Below are 20,355 nucleotides of genomic sequence, written 5' to 3' on the forward strand. Positions count from 1 at the left end.
AAATGCTCAGTAAAATACCTAATGTTTATAAAAATTACTGACCCTTACTCACATTATTCACATCCATCTGTTTGTGCTGCATGTAAACTTATTCCCTCCTATATATGTGTCTGTATATATGTCTAACCATGTTAAATGATGAAGTTTCTTTTTCTTAAAATAACTATTTCTGTGTCTCTTTATATCTCAATGTACATCCATGTATTACCCAATATACACTTTTTATATTAACACTACGCAAGAGTATTACACCTCATTGTACATCCCACTTTCACACAAAACCTCATTTGGCCATAATTGAAAAATCTACTTAATCTCCCACTATACGAATACATACTTCCTACAGGCACTGCACTAGTATTTTTAAACATGAAATTTTTGATTCCTCACTCAAGATTTATATCTTCATGAGAAACCACTGGGCTCCACTCACCCATGTCTGTTTTTTGTCACTCTATAAACACGGAGGCTACAACAGATCCTTCCTGTCGATAATGTATTAACCTGTGAGTTTCTAACAACATAGTCTACAATAATACTACCTCTATATATGTAACAGGGTTGGTACGGGTGCTTGAAATCCTTGAAAATGCTTGAATTTTAATGTTGAATTTCAAGGTTTGAAAAGTGCTTGGATTTTGGATTAAGTGCTTGTAAATGCTTGAAATTCTTACTGAATTTCTCTTGTAATCTGACTATAGATAACCGCATTTTCAATGGAAAAAAATAGTACTGTACTGTCCACTACTTCTTGTTTCTGAGATGTTTCTTGTTGCTCTACCCTGTATCTTCCTACTGAAGGGCGTTTTTCTAATTCATAGTGGATGTGAGGGCTCCTGAAGTATTTGTGGGGCTTTCCTCCTAGTTTGTGTCGTGTTTAGTTCCACCAGCTGCCGTTTGACGATTTTTGTGAGCTTACTTTTGCCCCTAGCCCCTAGATTCCCATACCAGTATGTTTTATGAGATTAGCAAACTACTTTTAGTTGTTAAAAGTGTAATACCATTGCTGGTGGTATGGTTAAGTTAAATTACCCCTTTTAGTTTCGAAGTACTCATCTAAAACATGCCATTTACAACCGTTGAAAGGTACTGGAAAGCTTGAAAATGGACCTTTAAAGTCCTTGAATTTGACCACTGAAAAAGGGTACGAACCCTGTATGTAAAAACTTGAACACGAATAGGACCTTTGAAACCAAAAATTACCAACTGATAACCCCCATGACATGCCACCACTTAACCTCTTCACCCTCAACATTTCCCAAAGATTCCCATAGAAGCTTTCTTTGGGACACACAGACAAACAACACAAGAGTTTACTCATTCTACTTATTATTAACCCTTTGACGTGTTTGTAAGGAATGTAAATGTTTAAGGAAGATTAGTTGACAGACAGGAAAATGTCACGCACACAAAATGCAGACTGTCAAGTCGTCACTTACTTTAATCACCTCTAAGACAGTTCAGTGTTTGAGAACAGTTAGTGTTTAAAAGGCATCCCATTGACTCAGCGGAACACACTGAAACTCACAGGCAACATGATCTATTTGGTGCATTAAAGTTTGAATTTTGTGATGAATCTGCAGAAGTTTGCATTAATGTTCCAGTGGCCTGTACAGTGTTCAGGAGGATGCTGCCACAATGGCTTAATAATTATGTTTTAGTTAAAAAATAACCAGCAGCATGAAAAAATGGGACTGTTTGCTGCAGGAGAATATCAACTTGTAACCAAATATAAAGTTGTTCAGTTCAATTCAATTCAATTCAATTTTATTTATATTACCCAGAATCACAAATTTGCCTCAAAGGGTACGACATAATTATCTGGTTTCACAGGAGGAAAAAATTAAAATCAGGTTTGTTTCTGTGATTAAAACCTCTAAATGTGTAATTCAGGATGTTTTTTTTAGCAAACACATGCCTTAAAGAGCAAGCATCATCTATTTTAACAAATCTTTCTTTAACAGCTTATCAGTATTGAACACCATCTGTACCCAAAGCCTCTACTTGGATGGCTCACGTGATGCAATTTTTACATTTGAAGAAAATAAAATACTCACTTTAGGGGTTTTTATTTTTTACCACCTGGAATCCAGTTTTATAATACTTTGAAAAGCTCAAAGTCATGCCCGACACCCACTAGCAGTGTTTCCTGCTATAGCAACTTATGTATCTCATAGCAGACAATCTAAATTGTAAAAACTGCTTTGGTTTTATTTTATTACATTTTCCCTCTTTTTCTCCTATTCCTGTGTATCTGCCTGCTCATATCCAGTTCTAATTTCTTACAGGTAGTATATGTACATAATTAGTGTATTATATTTTAACTAAAATGTCCAAATATAAAGGGAAAAAAGTATTGAACACCATCTGTAACCTGAGTTAAAACTTCAAACTGTCTTTCTTTCTTTCTTTCTTTCTTTCTTTCTTTCTTTCTTTCTTTCTTTCTTTCTTTCTTTCTTTCTTTCTTTCTTTCTTTCTTTCTTTCATCCATCCATCCATTCATTCATTCATTCATTCATTTTAGGTACATTTAAGTGACCTGAAACCTGGAGGTTGTAAGGAAGACCTGAGGACTGAACTGTATAATTTTTATATGCATAAAGAGGTGCACGAGCAATGCACTATGCAGGGAAACTGCAAGGCAAATTATTAGATTTTTAAAAAATCTATTAATATTTATTTTTGAGTGGATTTTTACCCAACATTAAACTGATTGAGTGTGGAAAAACCCAGCGATGACACCTGCTGAAATTCTTAAACAAAGCTACAATAAAAGTGAAACAATAAGTCACAGTTTAGGTTTTCTACTTGCAAAATTTTCCATGGTTGTGATAAGCCGGTTTAACAGCAGACATTTTGCCTTGTCAGAGTAGGAAAAGCACAGGTGTCGCTCATAACATTGGCTCTGCTCTATTTAAGTGTCACAGTGAGTCATGAGAGTGATCCAACAAGCACAACACCAGGACACAAAAGCAACAACTCAGTCTTCATTAAGTTTTCCTACTGTGATGTGAAGAAAAAAACAAAAAAAACTTCTGCTGAGACAGTTTCCACAACATGAAGTCATAGTCGACCTGAGCTCACCTGAGGAGAAGTTTAACAGCAAAAAATAATGTCAGTTGCTGGTATTGTAGCTACATCTAGTGGCAATAAGGAGATCAACAGGCAGGAGGTCAGAGCTGAACATGACAGCAACTCATGCTGCTTTCTTTATCTCTGCAGTCTGATAATTACATACAAACTCAATGAAAGGGCACTAATGAAGTTATTCATGGGTCAATGACGTGATCTAACACCGTGTCAGTTGGTGTAACCAGTAATTTTTTTCCCCCTAAAAATCTTATTATATACAGGGAAATAAATGTGAACTAAAATGAGAAAAAATACAATCGACGTTTACATTGCAACACTATAGTATAATACAAATTTTTACATAATTTGTCAAAACTTTTGAAAAAATGGTTGTATTTCGAATATGTTCTGCTCAATATTGACAAAATGTGTAAATGTAGAAATACAAAAAAAAAAAAAAAATTTGATGTTTTTTAAAATTAAGTAATTATATATATATATATATATATATATATATATATATATATATATATATATATATACATATATACACATACCACAAAAAATGCATATATATATATATATATATATATATATGCATTTTTTGTGGTTCCACCATTTGACATCTTGCCAACCCTTATTTGTCACTGACCCTCATACATGCTTTGTTGTGGAGAACGGTTACACACAATTTGCAAGCAGGTGTGGGTCTCAGGGCTCATAGTGGGTTATCTCCAGTGGTGTAATGTAACTAAGTACATTCACTAAAGTACTGTACAGTTTTGAGGTAACGCATAAATCTCGTCTTTATGTCAAAGTTTGTTTTGAAGTGTGGAATGGGCCCATTGTCCCCCCCTTGTGGCCACCCTCTATAACTGTAGTTCTCAGCTACTTTATAGTACCACTGGGTGGTTCGGGCCCTCTGGCGGCAGTAATGAGCCATTACAGCTTGGTGCACCACAATGTGGTAAAGAAGATACTGCCCTAAATAACTTAATAGGACAAGTGACACAAAGGGCAGATTTATGCTGTATCCAAAGTGTTTTTTAGTTTTTTGGACAGGGTTTACAAGAGAAAATACTGCATGAGGACTAAGTGGTTGGTATGATAAATCTATGTCTGGTTTACTTCCCTAAACCTTCACTTCCTTGGGCTATTTTATGGGAACATCCTGTACCTGGCCAGACTCAGGGTTAGTGCTTTGAAGTTAAGACTCACCTCGTACCTAGGAGATAAAATTCCCTGGAAGACTTTATTAATAAAAATCACATTTTCACTCGTATAGCAGTGTTTTCTCAATGGACATATCTGTTACAAAAGCAGATCTGGCTGGATTCACACTGGAACAAAAACTAACAGGGGTAATTTGTAGCAGCCCATAGAAGGATAAAATACTGGATCTGTTTCTCATTGGGTTAAAAATAATTTAACTTCAGAATAATCGTCAAGCCAATCTGCTTTTAGAGAACCCAAGTCCAGCTCCTCCACTGCTGTGCTATGAGACAAAGCCTTGAGATCTTCATGCCTTAGACAGTGTGTAAGCCCTGGGAGATTGTGCTGGAGTCGGTGAGTTTTGAGAGGGCTCAATGAAGAATGAATTCCTCCCCTGGATTTATCCTGATTGGTTAATGGCCAGCACCAATCAACCCAGCAAATCAGCTCGGAGATTGTTTTCAGCGGCAGAGGGAATGATTGGGGATAATCGTGTTTGCTGTTACCAAATAGGCTTCGTGACGAGGGGCTTTGTGGGTAATTGCCACCTTCCATTGCCAACAGTAATAAAGGCTTGTTAAAAATGTGTTCCAGGCCCACGCAGAATAATATTAGTCTGTGCTTGATGCTCTTGTTGTCTTATTGAAGAAAGAGCTTCAGGTAGGATGTGTTAATCATCAACAGAAGACTAAAATAGCAACATACCTGCCTAACATGGGGAAAATATATTTGTTTGAAATGAGATGTGAGTATTACCATATATGACTGCTGCTGGGCAGTGTTCTCACAATGGGCCCTCCAGGTAGTCCACTTTTGCAGACACTAAACTGAGACTGGTCTTCCCTCAAAAACGACCATATAGCTCCATGTCTTCCGCCGCCCTCTAGTGCAGCTATTCTCAACCTTGGGGTCGGGACCCCAATTGGGGTCGAGAGATGATTTCTGGGGGTCGCCAAATCATTTTGGAAGTCAGCTCTGTCTCCACTGTGTTAAAGTGTTCATGTGTTCGTCTTTATGGTCACTTAATGTCTTTTTTTGGGTAATTTTGTGTGTTTTTTTTGTCATTTTGTGTGTTATTTGGTCATTTTGTGTCTTTTTTGGTCATTTTGTTTCCTTTTTTTGGTCTTTTTGTGTTGTTTTTTTTGTCATTTTGTGTCTTTTTGGTAATTTTGTTTCTTTTTTGGGTCATTTTGTGTATTTTTTTGGTCATTTTGAGTCTTTTTGGCCATCTTGTGTCTTTTCTGGTCATTTTGTGTCTTTTTTGGTCATTTTGCGTCTTTTTTGATCATTTTGTGGTCAATTTGTGTCTTTTTTGGTCATTTTGTTTCTTTTTTGGGTGATCTGAACTGTCCGTGTGAGATTCTGTTCAGTGAGCGGTGGTCGCTGACAACATGCGTGTTAAATTGGGGGTCGCGACTCAAAAAGGTTGAGAACTACTGCTCTAGTGGGCGTAGTAGTAGTGATTGACGGCGATGCAGAGCTGAAATGGCGGAATTCACACGATCACTCTCGGGGCAGGTGAGAGGGGTGGTGGATGGGTCATACAAAGTCTGACTTTCACCCAGGAGAATGGGGTTTGTCTCCCATTAAAAAACACGAGTAAATTATGTGATTTAAACATCATGGAACTTCTGTTGCTCACATTTTGTGATTCACGTTTCCATGTAACTGTCACTTCTGGCATTTTCATTTATTTACTGTTGAAAAAGTCTTTTATAACGCCTTAACAGGAAGTGTTTTTGTATGTGAACATGTTGACTAAACCTGCATGAATAAGATGAACAGATACAAAGATTCTCAAAGAACCTGCAGAGGCTAAAATGCACCCCTAACTATGCTGCCAAGCAAATAGGGTCATATAGGGCTTTTTGACCAGAGCCGGTTCCCAGCTGGTGGCCAATGTGAATGGTTCTATGGTTTTCCAACGCCAAAGAACCGACTCCCGTTCAGGAAAACTAGTTCCACAGTGGCACCAACTCTATGCTGGTCTTGAATGGCGAACCGCTTACGTCAGGGATTATCTGGGTTATCTGACCAACAAGACCAACTAAAACGTGTATCGTTCATTTATTTGATTTGTTTAACTGCATTGTGATTGATACAGATGAGCTAGCCTGCTAACGTTAGCGGGCGATCGGTAGCGTGCTAATGTTAGCGTTAACATTAACATCTTACATTCAATGTTAATAAGAATGTATTCGGCATCCACAGTGATCAAATGAGCAGCACAGGTGTGTTGGTGTTAGTGTTCATGTATCATGTATTTAAATGATGTGCAATGATGGATGCTACGTTAGGAAGAAAGACGTAGAGCACAGATGTGGAAGCCAATCAGAGTCGTCTTACAGCGTGCTGTGCTGCCGCCATGTGGCCAATAAATAAATAAATGTGGGTTTAATTTGTAATACTCGCAATTGTAAAGTAACATTGGTGTCAGAATCAAGAGAGATTTGCATGGCTCAGAAGGCCCACTCGATAGAGCTGATATGAATCAATTTACACCAGATCTTTGTCAAATTCTCTGTTTATTCATCTTCTCCATCGCACACAGTAAAGATAAAGTACAGGGCACAGCGGACTATTAAAAGTTGTCACATTGTAACAAGACATTCATTCAGCTCGTCGTCTTTGAAGCTGGACTTTGTAGTTGTGCATTAAAAAAGAAAAGATGATGAGTTGTTTTCTGAGGCAGAGATGCAGAGAGATTGAAGTAAAAAATGTGATGACAGTGTAGGCGGCTGAGTTAGCATCACACCTCTGTGTGCTGAGCCGCTGATTATGTGGTGACAGACGGACAGAGAGAGTCCAGATATGTAAACCGAGCATCGAGGAGAGTTAAACCTATGTTATAGGGAGTAATGTTAAAGGGTCACTTCTGTCAAAACCACTGAGAAAAAGCCAACTCTGCTGCTCTATTCAGATTTGAGCTGTGTTTGTAACTTTTTAGTCATTACTTTTACATGTACTGTAGGAGACTGCAAGTGAACCAGTATCTTACATGCCCAACACAAAACAAAGGGGAAGCTAAAACAAGTTTCTGGAGACCAAATCAGAGCTAAAAAAGAGAATGAATACCATGACATGATTATTTCCTTGAATTAAAACAATTCCCGACAATTTAGTATATTCCTGTTTAAGAGACATTTGCTAAAGTTCCCACCTTGACCTTTACAGGGAATAATCCAGCAACAATAAATTTTTACATTCTTGGAACCACTTAAAAAATCTAAAAAATATTACTAGTTTGTTGTTGTTTAAATATTAATTATGTTTAAGAAGGGAAAAAAAATCAAGCAGCAACCTGAAAAAATGCAGAACTGCCAAAAACTGCAGTTCCTTGAATGGCCACTTGAGGCTGGCTCCAAAAGCAAGTCAGTCCCCATAGACCCCTATGCTAAAATGTCTAAATCGACAGCAGAAATAAACATGTCTAGAGCCTGGTACAACAGTTTTTGTTTCTATAACTAATTTTGGCGTTCATGACAATTTTTTGGATTCAGAGTTTTATAGGAAATACCCTTTTAAGGCTTACAGTTAAGCATAATTAGGGGAATGCTGCTTTAAGTGACAGCAGGGTGACGTCACAGGTGGCATGTTTCAGCAACCAGGCTTCATTCAGCTCACCTCAGATCCACCCGCGCTCCACCTTTTTCGGATTAGCTGGGAGTCAGGTGGAAATGTGACGTCACGGCGACTACATCTATGTTTTATACAGTCTATGGGAAAAAAAATCATTAGATTTTTCAGAGAAAAAAAAGGTTTTTACTCCTTTTAAAATAAATATTTTACCCAAATAGCATAATAATAAAACTGATTGTTGCTTATTTAACCATAAAGATTGAATATTACTGAGATATTCATTATGAGGATCACAAACATCCATCTTGCACAGATCATCTCTTCAGTCTTGTCGTGGTGGTTTCCAGCCGCTTCCATCCAGCCGCAGGTTCACAGTTCATATTGGGCCCTTCTTTAATTCTGCTGTGTTTTATTTCTGATGCGCAGTCTGAACTTAAAGAAATGGAGCTCATTTCTGAAGCTTTTAATCAGACCAGACATATTTCCGAGATACATATATGGCAGTATGCTGTATGCATAATGTACTTTCAGTGCTTTGAAACCATGTCTTATTCATTTACAACAAAAAAAGAGTAAAATCCTACATCTGTCACTGTCGCTTCTTGCAGCAAGAATCATTTTAACACTGGCAATTAAGCTTTCCACTGTGCTGCAGTAACGTAGAGCTGCACTACCAACACAACCCGGCATCGCTGCTGGCTGTGGACAGAGATACAACATATTTTAAACTTTCAACCCACAGAAGTAAGTGCAACAATATTTTATGTGCCATGAAAGGTTTAGGCAACAGTTTCATCACAATGTTCAACAATATAACATTATTTATGACGCCGTATTTCATCACTGTGAAGTCATCCATATCTGGTTTCATATCCTCAGTCTTTGGTGTTTTGTTTAGTCGTAATGGAATATGAAATGCAGGATGTAAATAAAAAAAATCCACTTTTGATATTACATTCAGCAGCCAGTTTCAGAGTGCCGTCAGTGCTGGTAAAAGACAAGAATATAAACTGCTGTACAATAAAACGTAATCTAATGAGACCTGTGGTCATCTGTGTGACCAGCTGGCAGTTAGATCTCTTTTAACTATGATGTCATCATAGAGGTAAGAAAAAAGGCAAAAGAGTCCTCTTGCTCCACCCACCATGTTAGCCAGAGTCTGGCTCATAGTGTGCTGTAGTTTTGTGAGATCTGTGGCCCTGGACTTGATCCTCATGTCCTGTGATCCAGATGTTGGACAACAGTGTCACCAAAAGCCAGATCTGACTTTCTGCACTTGTCTGATTCCCAGCAATAGTGCCTCTAACCCTGAATATAAACTGCTGTACAATAAACGGTAATCTAATGAGACCTGTGGTCATCTGTGTGACCATCTGGCAGTTAGATCTCTTTTAACTATGATGTCATCATAGAGGTTAAAAAGCAGAAGAGGCATCTTGCTTCACCCACCATGTTAGCCAGAGTTTTGCTCATAGTGTGCTTTTGCAGTTTTGTGAGATCTGTGGCCCTGGACTTGATCCTCATGTCCCGTGATCCAGATGTTGGACAACAGTGTCACCAAAAGCCAGATCTGACTTTCTGCACTTGTCTGGTTCCAGCAATAGTGCCTCTAACCCTGAACAGCGTATGTCAAAAGCCATCTGGATCACAGAGTGAATATCCAGGTAGGAGAAGCTCCTCATAGGCAGGTCAGTTACCACGGAGGCCATCTCGAAGGTCCCGAAATCAGCTGATGTCACAGCTCTTGTCTCGACGTCCTCATAGCGGTCCGAGGGAGTCCTGGGACTCCTGGTCGTTGGCCAGGATCGTCCGCCCGTTGTCACTGTAGCTGCGGTTCGGCAGGAAGGACAATCTGTAAAAGAGACAGAGACTTGCTCAGTAAACTTAACAAAGCTTTATAATTAGTGATGATAATAAATAATGGTTAGCCTCAAATAATCAAATATACAGATCTGACTGGTGTTGTAACAAAAGGTTAGGAGAAAGAGCAAAGGTCAGGACAGACTTGTATCAGAGCTCTGCTGGTAGACATAAGCAGAGAGGAGTTTCAGTGGGAAGAGAAGAGAAGGAGGCATGGGAAATCATTAAAGAGCGACTGGGAACTGCTGTCGACATTTTTCTCAAAGTAGGTAGCAGAGGAGGGAGACACGGGGAAAAAACTGTCTGTGAAGCCGATAGTGAGAGTTTAAAAAGGCAGAAAAAGAGATATTTCAACATTTGTTTTTGCAGTGCCAGTTTATTTAAAGTAGAATTTTTTAAATAAAAATACTAAACACTGCAAACAGGAAAATATTTAGTGATTTATTGTGCTGTATGTTTTCATTGGTCTGTTCACTGAGCTCAAGAAAACAGCAGCTAAATGTATTTGTTTGTAATATAAATGGATGTTTGTCTCTAATGTTCTGGTGGTTTTACAGCCCTGACAGTTTTATCGTTATCAGGTTCTAGATCTGTTCCATAGAAACAAGTTAGATATACTGGCCTTTTACTAAAGGTACCACTTTGTAAATGCTCTATAGTTCCTATAGATCAGGGGTTGGCAACCTTTACTGACAAAAGAGCCATTGTTGGACAAAGAAAAATAATAATGTTGGAACGGAGCCGCAAACCTTATTTTGAGCCTTACAATGAAGATGTAACAGCCTATTAAGTCTTACCAATTAGCCTACCAACATTACTAATAAGTAGTAATGAGCATTTATTAATATGATTTTGTCAGAATGCAGCGAGGAGCCAAGTGCAAATGAGAGGCTGGAAACCAAAGAAATATCTCAGGAGATTTCGAAAGGTAGTATATCTAGAGCATGGGTCTCAAACTCGCGGCCCGTGGGCCAATTGAGGCCCTCGTGACGATGGAGCTTTGTTTCACTTGTTTCTATGATGACGTTTACAAAAATAATAATAGTAATAATAATAATAACGGTAATTTTGTGTCTTTTTAAAATAATTTTGTGACTTTTTTTGTTCATTTTGTGTCTTTTTTAAGTCATTTAGTGTTTTTTTCAGTCATTTTGTGTCTTTCTTTTGGCAATTTTGTGTCTTTTTTGAGTAATTTAGTTTTTTTCTGTTGTTTTGTGTCTTTTTTTTTTTGTAATTTTGTGTCTTTTTTTGGTCATTTTGTGTCTTTTTTAAGTAATTTAGTTTTTTTCTGTCATTTTGTGTCTTTTTTTTGATCATTTTGATACTGCCTCCAGCGGCCCCCAGGTAATTTGAGTTTGAGACCCTTTGTCTAGAGAAACTCTAAACTAGACTTGAAGTTGGCAAAATGTAGATGTTAAGGTGCCGGGCTGTAGACGTTTTAATACTGTTTATAGGGAAAACAGAAATAACTGTTCATGTTGTATGATTTTTTTGTCACAGCCACAGAGAGACACTGCAGATGGCCTAAAGAGACACATGTTGCTATAGATCCACTCAGAGAGCAACAAGCTGACTGAAAACACAATACAGTGATTCTATAATTTATGAATAAACAGAAACAGAAAATTTGCACAAATCTATTTGGCCATAAATCATTCTGTGTCTTTCTGCCCTCTGCAGGAGAAAAACAGCTCCATATCTCTCTCTTTTTGTGATGATTATCATAGACAGAGTGGATATATTCACGTTTAAACTAAAAATTGAAATATATATATATATATATATATATATATGGTATTAAGAACCAGGGTAATTTTCTCAACCCATAAAGGAATATTTGTGTTTTAATATAAAATTCTAAATATTCAAATTTGGAGATGCATGGTTTTCAATGGATGGTGACAAATTGCAAAATTAAGTTCAGATGATTGTGATTCAGGTTTGTTCGAATAATTCATTAATAATAATTTCTTATTCTTATTCTTATTCTTATTTCTTATTTCTTATTTCTTTTCTTTTCTCCTGGTTCTTAAGCCAAATAAACATCTTCAACCCTGATGCACTACCCGAAAAAAACAACAGCACATTTTCACAAAGCTAAAAACAAGGCTGTTTTCTTCCCTAGCACATGATACATTGACATTTGGAGGAACATGCTTTACTCTGTGTGTTGATTGTATTGTCTGTCCTTGCTGTCTTGGTAATGTGTTGCTTTATTTTGTAGTGTTATACCAGGGGACCACAATGGAAATAAGCCTTCAGGCTTTATTGTTTTTTTGTCCTGTGATTTTTACCCCCCACCAGAAAGGTTATGTTTTCAATGCTGTCTGTCTGTCTGTTTGTCTGTCTGCCAGCAGAATTAGGGAACAACAACTTGCCCAATTTTCATGAAACTTGGTGGAAGGGTAAAGCATGAGCCAAGGAAGTGCAGATTCAATTTTGGAGCAGATCTGAATCAGAGGGCAGAATCAGTTCTTTTATTAACGGGCAGTCTGTGGCCTAGAGGTCAGGAATCAGGCATGTAAGCGGAGGCTCGCCTGATCCAGTCCCAGGACGGACAGCCCAAGGACTGAAATGACCCTGAGCAAGGCACCTAACCCTATTACACAGCTCCCCTAGTGCAGTATGTGCTGCCCACTGCTCCTTGCATGGTGTGTTCACTTGTGTGTAAAAAAGGATTAAAGGTTAAATGCAGGGGTTGAATTTCCCCTTTTCGGGACTAATAAAGTAATTAATCTTAACTCTTCACCTTTCTGTTTGCCACCGCACTGTAATTTCTATTACTTTCATATTTCATTTTTAAAAAATATTTTAATTCTAAAATGTTATATTTGAATGTACTTTTATGTTTTTAATAAAATAATTTATCTGCTCGTTTTCAGTCTTAAAATGTTACATTTGAATGTCATTTTATATATGTTTCTCTCTAATGCTTTTAATGTTTTGTGTAAAGCACTTTGAATTGCTTTGTTGTTGAAAGCTTCTGTACAAATAAACGTGCCTTGTCTTACCTATATCTTAACACTGAAATTGAGCTGCATTCATGTGGCGTTGAAATAAACGGAAAAATAAGTTTCTTATCATATGATATGCATATCTCATTATGCAGAATGGACCAACTCAGATTGTTTTATTCATTCATTCATTCATTCATTCATTCATTCATTAATTCATTATCTTTAACCCTTAATAGGGCACTGTGGACTGTAGAATGTGTTAAAAAAAAACATACGGACCGGGTGGAGGGGCGTAATATTTTGAGCAAAAAGTTTACGAGATTAAAGTGGCAAATCTACGAGAAAAAAATGTGCAGATTCATGAGATTTAAAGTGGTGAATCTGCGAGAAAAAAGATTACTTTTTTCTCGTAAATCTGCAACTTTTTTCACGCAGATTTGCCACTTTAACCTAGTAAATTTGCAACTTTTTTCTCAAAATATTATATAATCTAAATATATTACTACTACTACTACTAAATATGCTGTTGTGAGGTTCAATTAAAAAGTACTGTAGTGAATATTTTTGAGTAATTTTGAGGTACGTATGTAACTTTATACTTTTACTCCACTACATTTAGACACAGTCTCATGTGGAGGCATGTCGAGGGTGAGGAGGCGAGGGGGGGAACATAAACAGAAATGTTCTCTAACTTCTGTTCCTCTTTTCTGTGTTTTCTGTACAACCAGTTTGTTTACAGTCTAAACACACTCTGACAGACAGACAGACAGAGAGAGGGAGACACACACACATGGAGTCAAGGATGAGACTCCCAGCAGCCACCAGGGGACAGATCAGTATTAGATAATACCGAGGAGGAAATGCAGGGAAACAAGCATCCGGATTACAAACAAACATGAAATGAGAGTTTGAGGTCACAAACCTCCCCACAAACTGTAACCTCGGTCCCTACACATTCCATTTATTCACAACTAAACTGCATTGGCAAACATGTTGTGGAGGAAAGGTCACTGCAGCAAGTTTCAGTGCGGGAAGTATTGCATTGCATGGTTATAAAAAGCCCAAACTGTGTCATCACAGACCGGGTCAGCATCCTGTATCCCAGGTGTGGTTTGGATTAGGATACTAAAACTCTCAGCTACAGTCAGAAAAAAGTCTGTAGTGAAAAAGTCAACATGATTCACGATTCAAGTTGGAGTTAATTTAAGTTGACTTTAATACTGAACCAAGACCACAATCCTTCCATGACCTTTGCTGAGTGCTCTGAGTTGCCAGGAGTGAATCTTTAAGGGAAAACAAATGGAATTCGCTGAATATAAACATTTTACAGATGTCTTCAATAATAATGTTTCATTCCTGTGTTAAAAAACAAAATATCCCTGAGCAATACTAAGTCTCGGACAAAAGTTATTTTCCTTTGTTTGTTCACATTATTAAAACCAAACACTTGATGATTTACATCTTCATTTCCCACAAACCAGCCTGGATGGTTGGACACATGGAAAAAAGAGAGACAAAGCTAATTTAATTATATCTAGAGGACAGTTTAAATAATGAATTTATTATCTTAATCGCTTATCCGAACTTGGGTTGCAAGGGGCTGGAGGTGAGACTATCACAGGGCAGACGCATACAGACAGACAACCTTTCACGCCCTCATTCACTCCTACGGGCAATTTAGAGTCACCCCAGCCAGATTTGAATCTCTTTCTGTGAGCCGAAACTGCTAACCAGGACATCAAGATGTAGCCCACATCAAGTTACATAAACCTGAAATGTCAATGTTCTGGTTTTCAGAAACACAAATTATTATTTATATAAACACAAAGCCATTCATTATTTATTTATTGAGCTATTCAACAAGGACAGAGCACATTAATAAACATAATTGTAAATGGGCCAGTGTTAACCTAAAGGCTGTTTTTCATTTGTGGCCAGATGTTACACAGGCATCCTAAAATGAATGCAGAATGAGTGCAGCTAAGGCTCTGCTGGGCTGTCTGTGAGCATCTGTGGCTCTAGTCAGACCCTCGTCAGTGTCGGTGAGAGAAATCACTCTGATTGGCTGCAGGTTAACTAAATCAATGCACAAGAAATGAAACGGTAGTAAGGAAAGCAAGAAACGCCAATATCCGGCAAACACTGCTTTTATATTTCATGTATCGTAACATCGGTTTGTATATCTGCAATCACAGGTCTTCAGGCTTCTCTTTTTGAATGATGAAGACAGACTACCGCCTCCTGCTGGTAGAGAGAATTATTCCTTCTCATGCAGGTGCAGAATTTACATGCTAATAGGCTCTTGGCTGTAATCTTTGAGTGTATTCAACTGCAGCTTTTTGCCCAGAAACAAGTGATGTGAGGCGACGCAGTCACAGTCAGCCTTTTTTCTGCATTCTTTTAAAAGAATTTAGTAATAGAAAGAACATCGTAAAAAGGAAATTTGATCCCAAAATAACAGCAAATATGTGGGAATGTGGGAGGAAATTGCAATGAAGATTAAATCAAGGAGTATAACTAACTTTCGTTCCAAGAAATCCAAAACAAATGTGACAATTTGTCTGTCTTGGCCAAAAAAGGAATTCCTAAGTACAGGAAGGATTCTAACAAAACAACTAAAGTTAAGGCTTGCAGCTCTTCTATGTGGAGTTTGCATGTTCTCCCCGTGTCAGCATGGGTTCTCTCCGGGTACTCCGGCTTCCTCCCACAGTCCAAAAACATGCACTTGCATGCACTGTCCGTAGGAGTGAATGAGAGCGTTATTGTCTGTCTCTATGTGTGTGTCTGTCCATTGTGTACCCCGCCAGCCAGACTTAGTTACATTACAAATTATGCCAAACATTTTTTTACTCATTGAACATACATTCAGGTTTAGCTCCCAACAACATAATATAAGCTCCCTTGACCCACGAGCATGCACTTTTGAGACGGCCCCTAACTTGAACCTGTCAGTTTCCTGATTTCTGTTAAGTCCCATACATTGCCACATACTTCAATATCAGATCATGAGGTAAAAACAACACGTGCAACATCAGTTAAGCTTCATTCCACACTGCACAACTTATCTGGTGAAAACTGATGAAAAGTTACTGTGATGGAATGTCTCTATATTGAACTAACGTATCATAAGTACACCTCCATGTTTTTACATTTTGACAATCATCTGGATAGTGAAGAAAAAGTCTAAATGTGACCAACATCAGCCAGGCTCTGCAGTTATAAAGACATCATCCTGACTCCACTGTGGAAAGTGAATTCAAGTCAACAACGAGCGTCTGCCAGCAGCAGCTGTCCCCACTGCCTTAAGGAAGATTAGACTTTTATTGAGTTTATTTTAATCAAATTGTCATGCAGAAATCCTCAAATAGACCCTTCTGCAAATATAATTGTTTTTTTTCTATTTTATAAGTCAAAACAAAACCCATTTTATCCCGGAGATCAAGTATGATGTGAAAACTACATGCAACGTCTTTATAGGGATGAAGATGAAGACATTAACTCAGTCATAAACACATTCATGCATTAATAAATGAATGCTTTCCTCAACATCCGCGGGGCGTTTTTGATTTAGTTTCATCCCGCAGCTTAAGATTGACTCACATCTAAATTCATAGGTACAGTTTGACTAAAACATACATAGCGTTTATAGAGCAAAGATGTTGTTTATACTTCTTATCACCACAAATTAATTCACATTAAGTTGAGGCACAGGTCACTTTGCTGGACTTACATATATGGTATTGTTCATAAGCCAAACACGATCATGTTATCCTTAAATCTTATCCGTAAGACCTGAAGCAGATGTTTTGTCTACATATACGAGATGATATATGACACTTAAACACACACACATTAAATATATGAGTCCTGCCCGCTGCACATATCTTCCCTCTGACGTTCAGTGCAGCACATGCAGCGCAGCTTTAATTTGGCATGTTTCATCTGTAGTATAAAAAAATTGAGATGGATATTTTCCCCCCGTAAGGATCATTCCCAGACTTTGGAAAAAAGGGGGTGTTGGAATTTTCCCACATGTTAAATCAAATTTTCTAACATCAGATTCATGAGGAAACCGCTGGGCTGACGCTTTGTGCAGAGATAGTTTCGTGGTTAGCTCCCAGCAGAGCTTTCCCTCATGTGTCTCCTCTAATCTGTCTTGCTTTCTGCTTTTTCCTGTCCAATTTGGGTAAAAAAAAAAAAAAAAAAAAAAAAAAAGGAGAGATGGATTTCTTTTGCAATGCATGTGCGTGGTGGTCATTTTCCATCATTTTCTTTACTTTGAGGGCAGTGAAATGTTTTGTGAGGCTGTGTCAGCTGTCAGTTATGATAAAAAATCAAATTGTGGGAAACAGCATAGCCTCCTGCCTGGTCAGAAGGAGAGAAGGGAAACAACTGCTAAGTTCTCTCATGGGCCTCTTCAAGTATGTTTCTGTTTCTATTCTGACACTATAAGCAGCAGAGGCGAGGACAGCAGAGCTTTTCAAGCTGTTTGTGTAAGATATCATGACATGAAACCCCATTTGACTCTATTTATAGTCTTCATTTTCCAGCAATAGCCATGTCATCTATTTGGATTCAGTGATAACCTCTTTATATAGAGATTTCATTGTGGCTGAGTGGTAAAGTTTGACACTACTGCACTGATTCAAATTGCCTTCACTTACACATAAAATTCACAGGAAATGCAGCATGCAATCCAGCTTTACTGTTTGATCTCAGTGATAATAGCATTACTACTAACTGTTCACTCTCCCACAGCAGCTTTAGCACTGCTAATGTACAAACTGTCTGTACACCTTCAATCATTCACTCTTTATAGCAAGGACCAGGTCAAAAACTGAGGGGTTGTCATGGATTCTGATCTGAGTTTGAAGCCCACATCAGAAATGTACAATTTTATTATTTATTATTTCCTAAACAATGCTAACATTGCTGTTAAAATCTAGGCTTGGCTGTTGCCATGCTCTGTTGACTGGTCTATCTAATAAAACTGTTGGCAGTCCACAGCACATATAACACCTATTTTCACTGCATGGTTACCTTACCTATCAGTTTCAGAAGTGATTTTAAGATTTTTTAAATTAGCATTTACATCAGTGAGCGGCCTTAAGGTAAATTTACCAGGGGGCCCTGAGAAGGATATGTTCTTTCAGGGCCGGAAAAAAGGAAGCGTTAGAAACTGCAGTTCCTCAAATGGCCACTTGAGACGAGCTCCAAAAGCAAGTCAATTCTCATATAGCCCTTTTCCACCAAGGCAGTTTGAGGGCCGGTTCAGAGCTGGTGCCTAATCTCGAACCAGCTTCTCGCATTTCGACAGCCAAAGAACTGACTCTCGGCCAGTAAAACTGGTTCCAGAGCGGCGCCAACTGTTTGCTGGTCTCGAACTGTGAACTGCTTGAACATCAAGAGCTAGTTGCGGAAATACCAGGACCAGCAAGACAAACTAAAACGTGTATCATTCATTTGATTTGATTTGTTTAGCTGCAATGTGTTGTGTCTCGTCAAGTTTGTTTATTCTATGTTGTTGTTTTTGTTTCATGTTTTATGTCATACCTTAGTTTAATTTCATGTTTAGTCCTTTGTTGTCGTGAGCACTTTATGTTTAGTTAAAGTCACGCATGTCTAGTTATGGCTAGTCTTGTCACGCACTTCCTGATTTATTTGTACTTACCTTCTCCCTCTCGTTTCAGACCCTGACTTCCTCCCTTTGTGTGATTTCCCGCCACTGTGATTGTCTGCACTGCCCCTGATTGGGTTCACCTGTCTTCCCCTCCCTCATGTATGAATAGTCCTTGTCTCCCTTTGTCTTGTTGCCAGTTCATCTTGTTCATGTACGCTTTGTCTTGTCAACGTCCCAGCCAGGTTATAAATGAATAAATTATAAATGATCCTCCAAGTGAGCACTTTTCTTTATTTGTACCTTGATCCTCCAAGTGAGTGAATTTTTGTTTGTTTTTGCATTCTCACCAAGTAAAGACTTTTATTACAGGCTACCATCAACTGCCTGTGAGTCATGCATTTGAGTCCACCAGTTTTGTGTCAAGGTCGTTACACAATGTGATTGATAAGGGCTAGCGTTAGCAGGCTCACGTTAGCCGGCTCATGATAGCAGGCTATCGTTAGCAGGCCATCGTTAGCAGGTTAGTGTTAGCGGGCTATCTTAAGCGTTAGCTTACAACAAAGCCTAACATAAACATCTTACGTTCAGTGTTAATATGAACGTTATCACTGTACATAGCAATCAAGCTGAGCAGCACAATTGTGTTCTACCAGTCGTGTTTGAATGCCAATGTAGACTCACAAAACCAGGAGCAACATTTGTAAAAAGACAATGTAGTCCACTATTATTATGTTTGTGGAGAGTGAAGACATATAGAGTTAAAGCAAACATGTTCTGAGAAGGTTTGCAAGTTAAACCAACTGTAAACCAGCACCAGCACAAGAACTAGGTTCCCATTGGTCATGTTAAAAAGCCCAGCTTTACAGGAGAAATAAACATGATTACAGCCTGGTACAAAATATGGTTTTGACCTCTGTAGCTTATTTCCCCAATTCAGGGCAACTATTATTCTTTATAAAACTCAAAGAAAATGAATTATAACTAAGAGTTTGGTCTGTTGAGTGGCAGGTGGGTTTTGTCTCAGCTGACTCAACTAGCTCTGTGAAACAACCACAATCCATCTCCACTGTTGGCACTGACTGTGACCGTTCATTACAAATGGAATTAAAAACAAGACATGGCCATTTTAAACAGTGAATCATTGTAAAATATTGCAGCGAGGGATGTGGTGATTGGAGCGACAGCACAGTGAGCTGTTATTTGCTGCACACCTCCAACTCCTCAGCGAGATAACCAAATTCACCGTCTGCTGTCGTGTGGAAAATGACTCACACTGTGTGCAGCATGAAATCAGATCTTGGTTGCAATCATTATTGACTGACTTCCTTATTAAAACAATGAGAGTTTTCTTGGCTGTGCCGTAAACAGATACACCAGCTGCTCTTCTGTTGCACTTTTGACAAATAACGGGGAAAAACCTATAACAGCATCAACATTAATCCCCTTTACGTTCAATGCCATCACATGACTTTTAAATACTTTTAATTTATTATAATTCTTTAAATCTTCAAACTCAAGATCTTTCCCTGGCAACATGCCGGAGTTCCTGAGACGCAGCTCTTAGAAAAAGAAGCCAAGACAGAAAAAAAGCTCAGTACAGGTCACGTATTCAACTTACTGTTCATCACTGCATCTGGCGCCTTTATGCTGCCAGATTTGCTGCTATCCGTCAGTTAGTTTGATCTGTGGCTGAATTCCAGTCAGACAAATTGAAACAGTAGATCAAAAACACACTTCAAAAGCTACATGCTTTGGGAAAGCTTAAGATCGTGAGAGAGGAGGAAATTTGGACTCCTTGATCTGACTTTTTAAAGGGATTTCACTGACAGCAGGCATGTCAGATGAGATTTTGAAACTGTATTTGTTGTTTTATTTTTTTGTTTACGCAGTAATTTGTGTATGTTGGCTGATGCCTCTACTCTTGGCTGTGTATTGTCAACAGTCTCTACTGCTTCAGGCTGTTGATTGTTTTCTGAAGGGAAACTGATGGGTTATTTTGTGTAAATGTTCTGCTTTTGCTACGATATCTGGATGTTTGATCAAAATTGATTAAAA

At 38.2% G+C, this 20,355-nt stretch overlaps 1 protein-coding gene across 1 annotated transcript in view; it reads right to left on the reverse strand.

The window, feature by feature from the left end:
• Positions 1-9,450: 9,450 nt before the first annotated feature.
• si:dkey-247m21.3 (5-hydroxytryptamine receptor 4) overlaps positions 9,451-20,355 on the reverse strand; it is a 65,245-nt gene continuing 54,340 nt past the window's right edge. The window contains exon 7 of the mRNA XM_059358446.1: positions 9,451-9,715. Within this exon, the coding sequence (XP_059214429.1) occupies positions 9,622-9,715 (94 nt within the window). The 3' untranslated portion in view covers positions 9,451-9,621. The remainder of the gene's footprint in view (positions 9,716-20,355) is intronic.

This window comes from Centropristis striata, chromosome 19, assembly GCF_030273125.1.
Source record: "Centropristis striata isolate RG_2023a ecotype Rhode Island chromosome 19, C.striata_1.0, whole genome shotgun sequence".
Lineage (NCBI taxonomy): Eukaryota > Metazoa > Chordata > Actinopteri > Perciformes > Serranidae > Centropristis > Centropristis striata.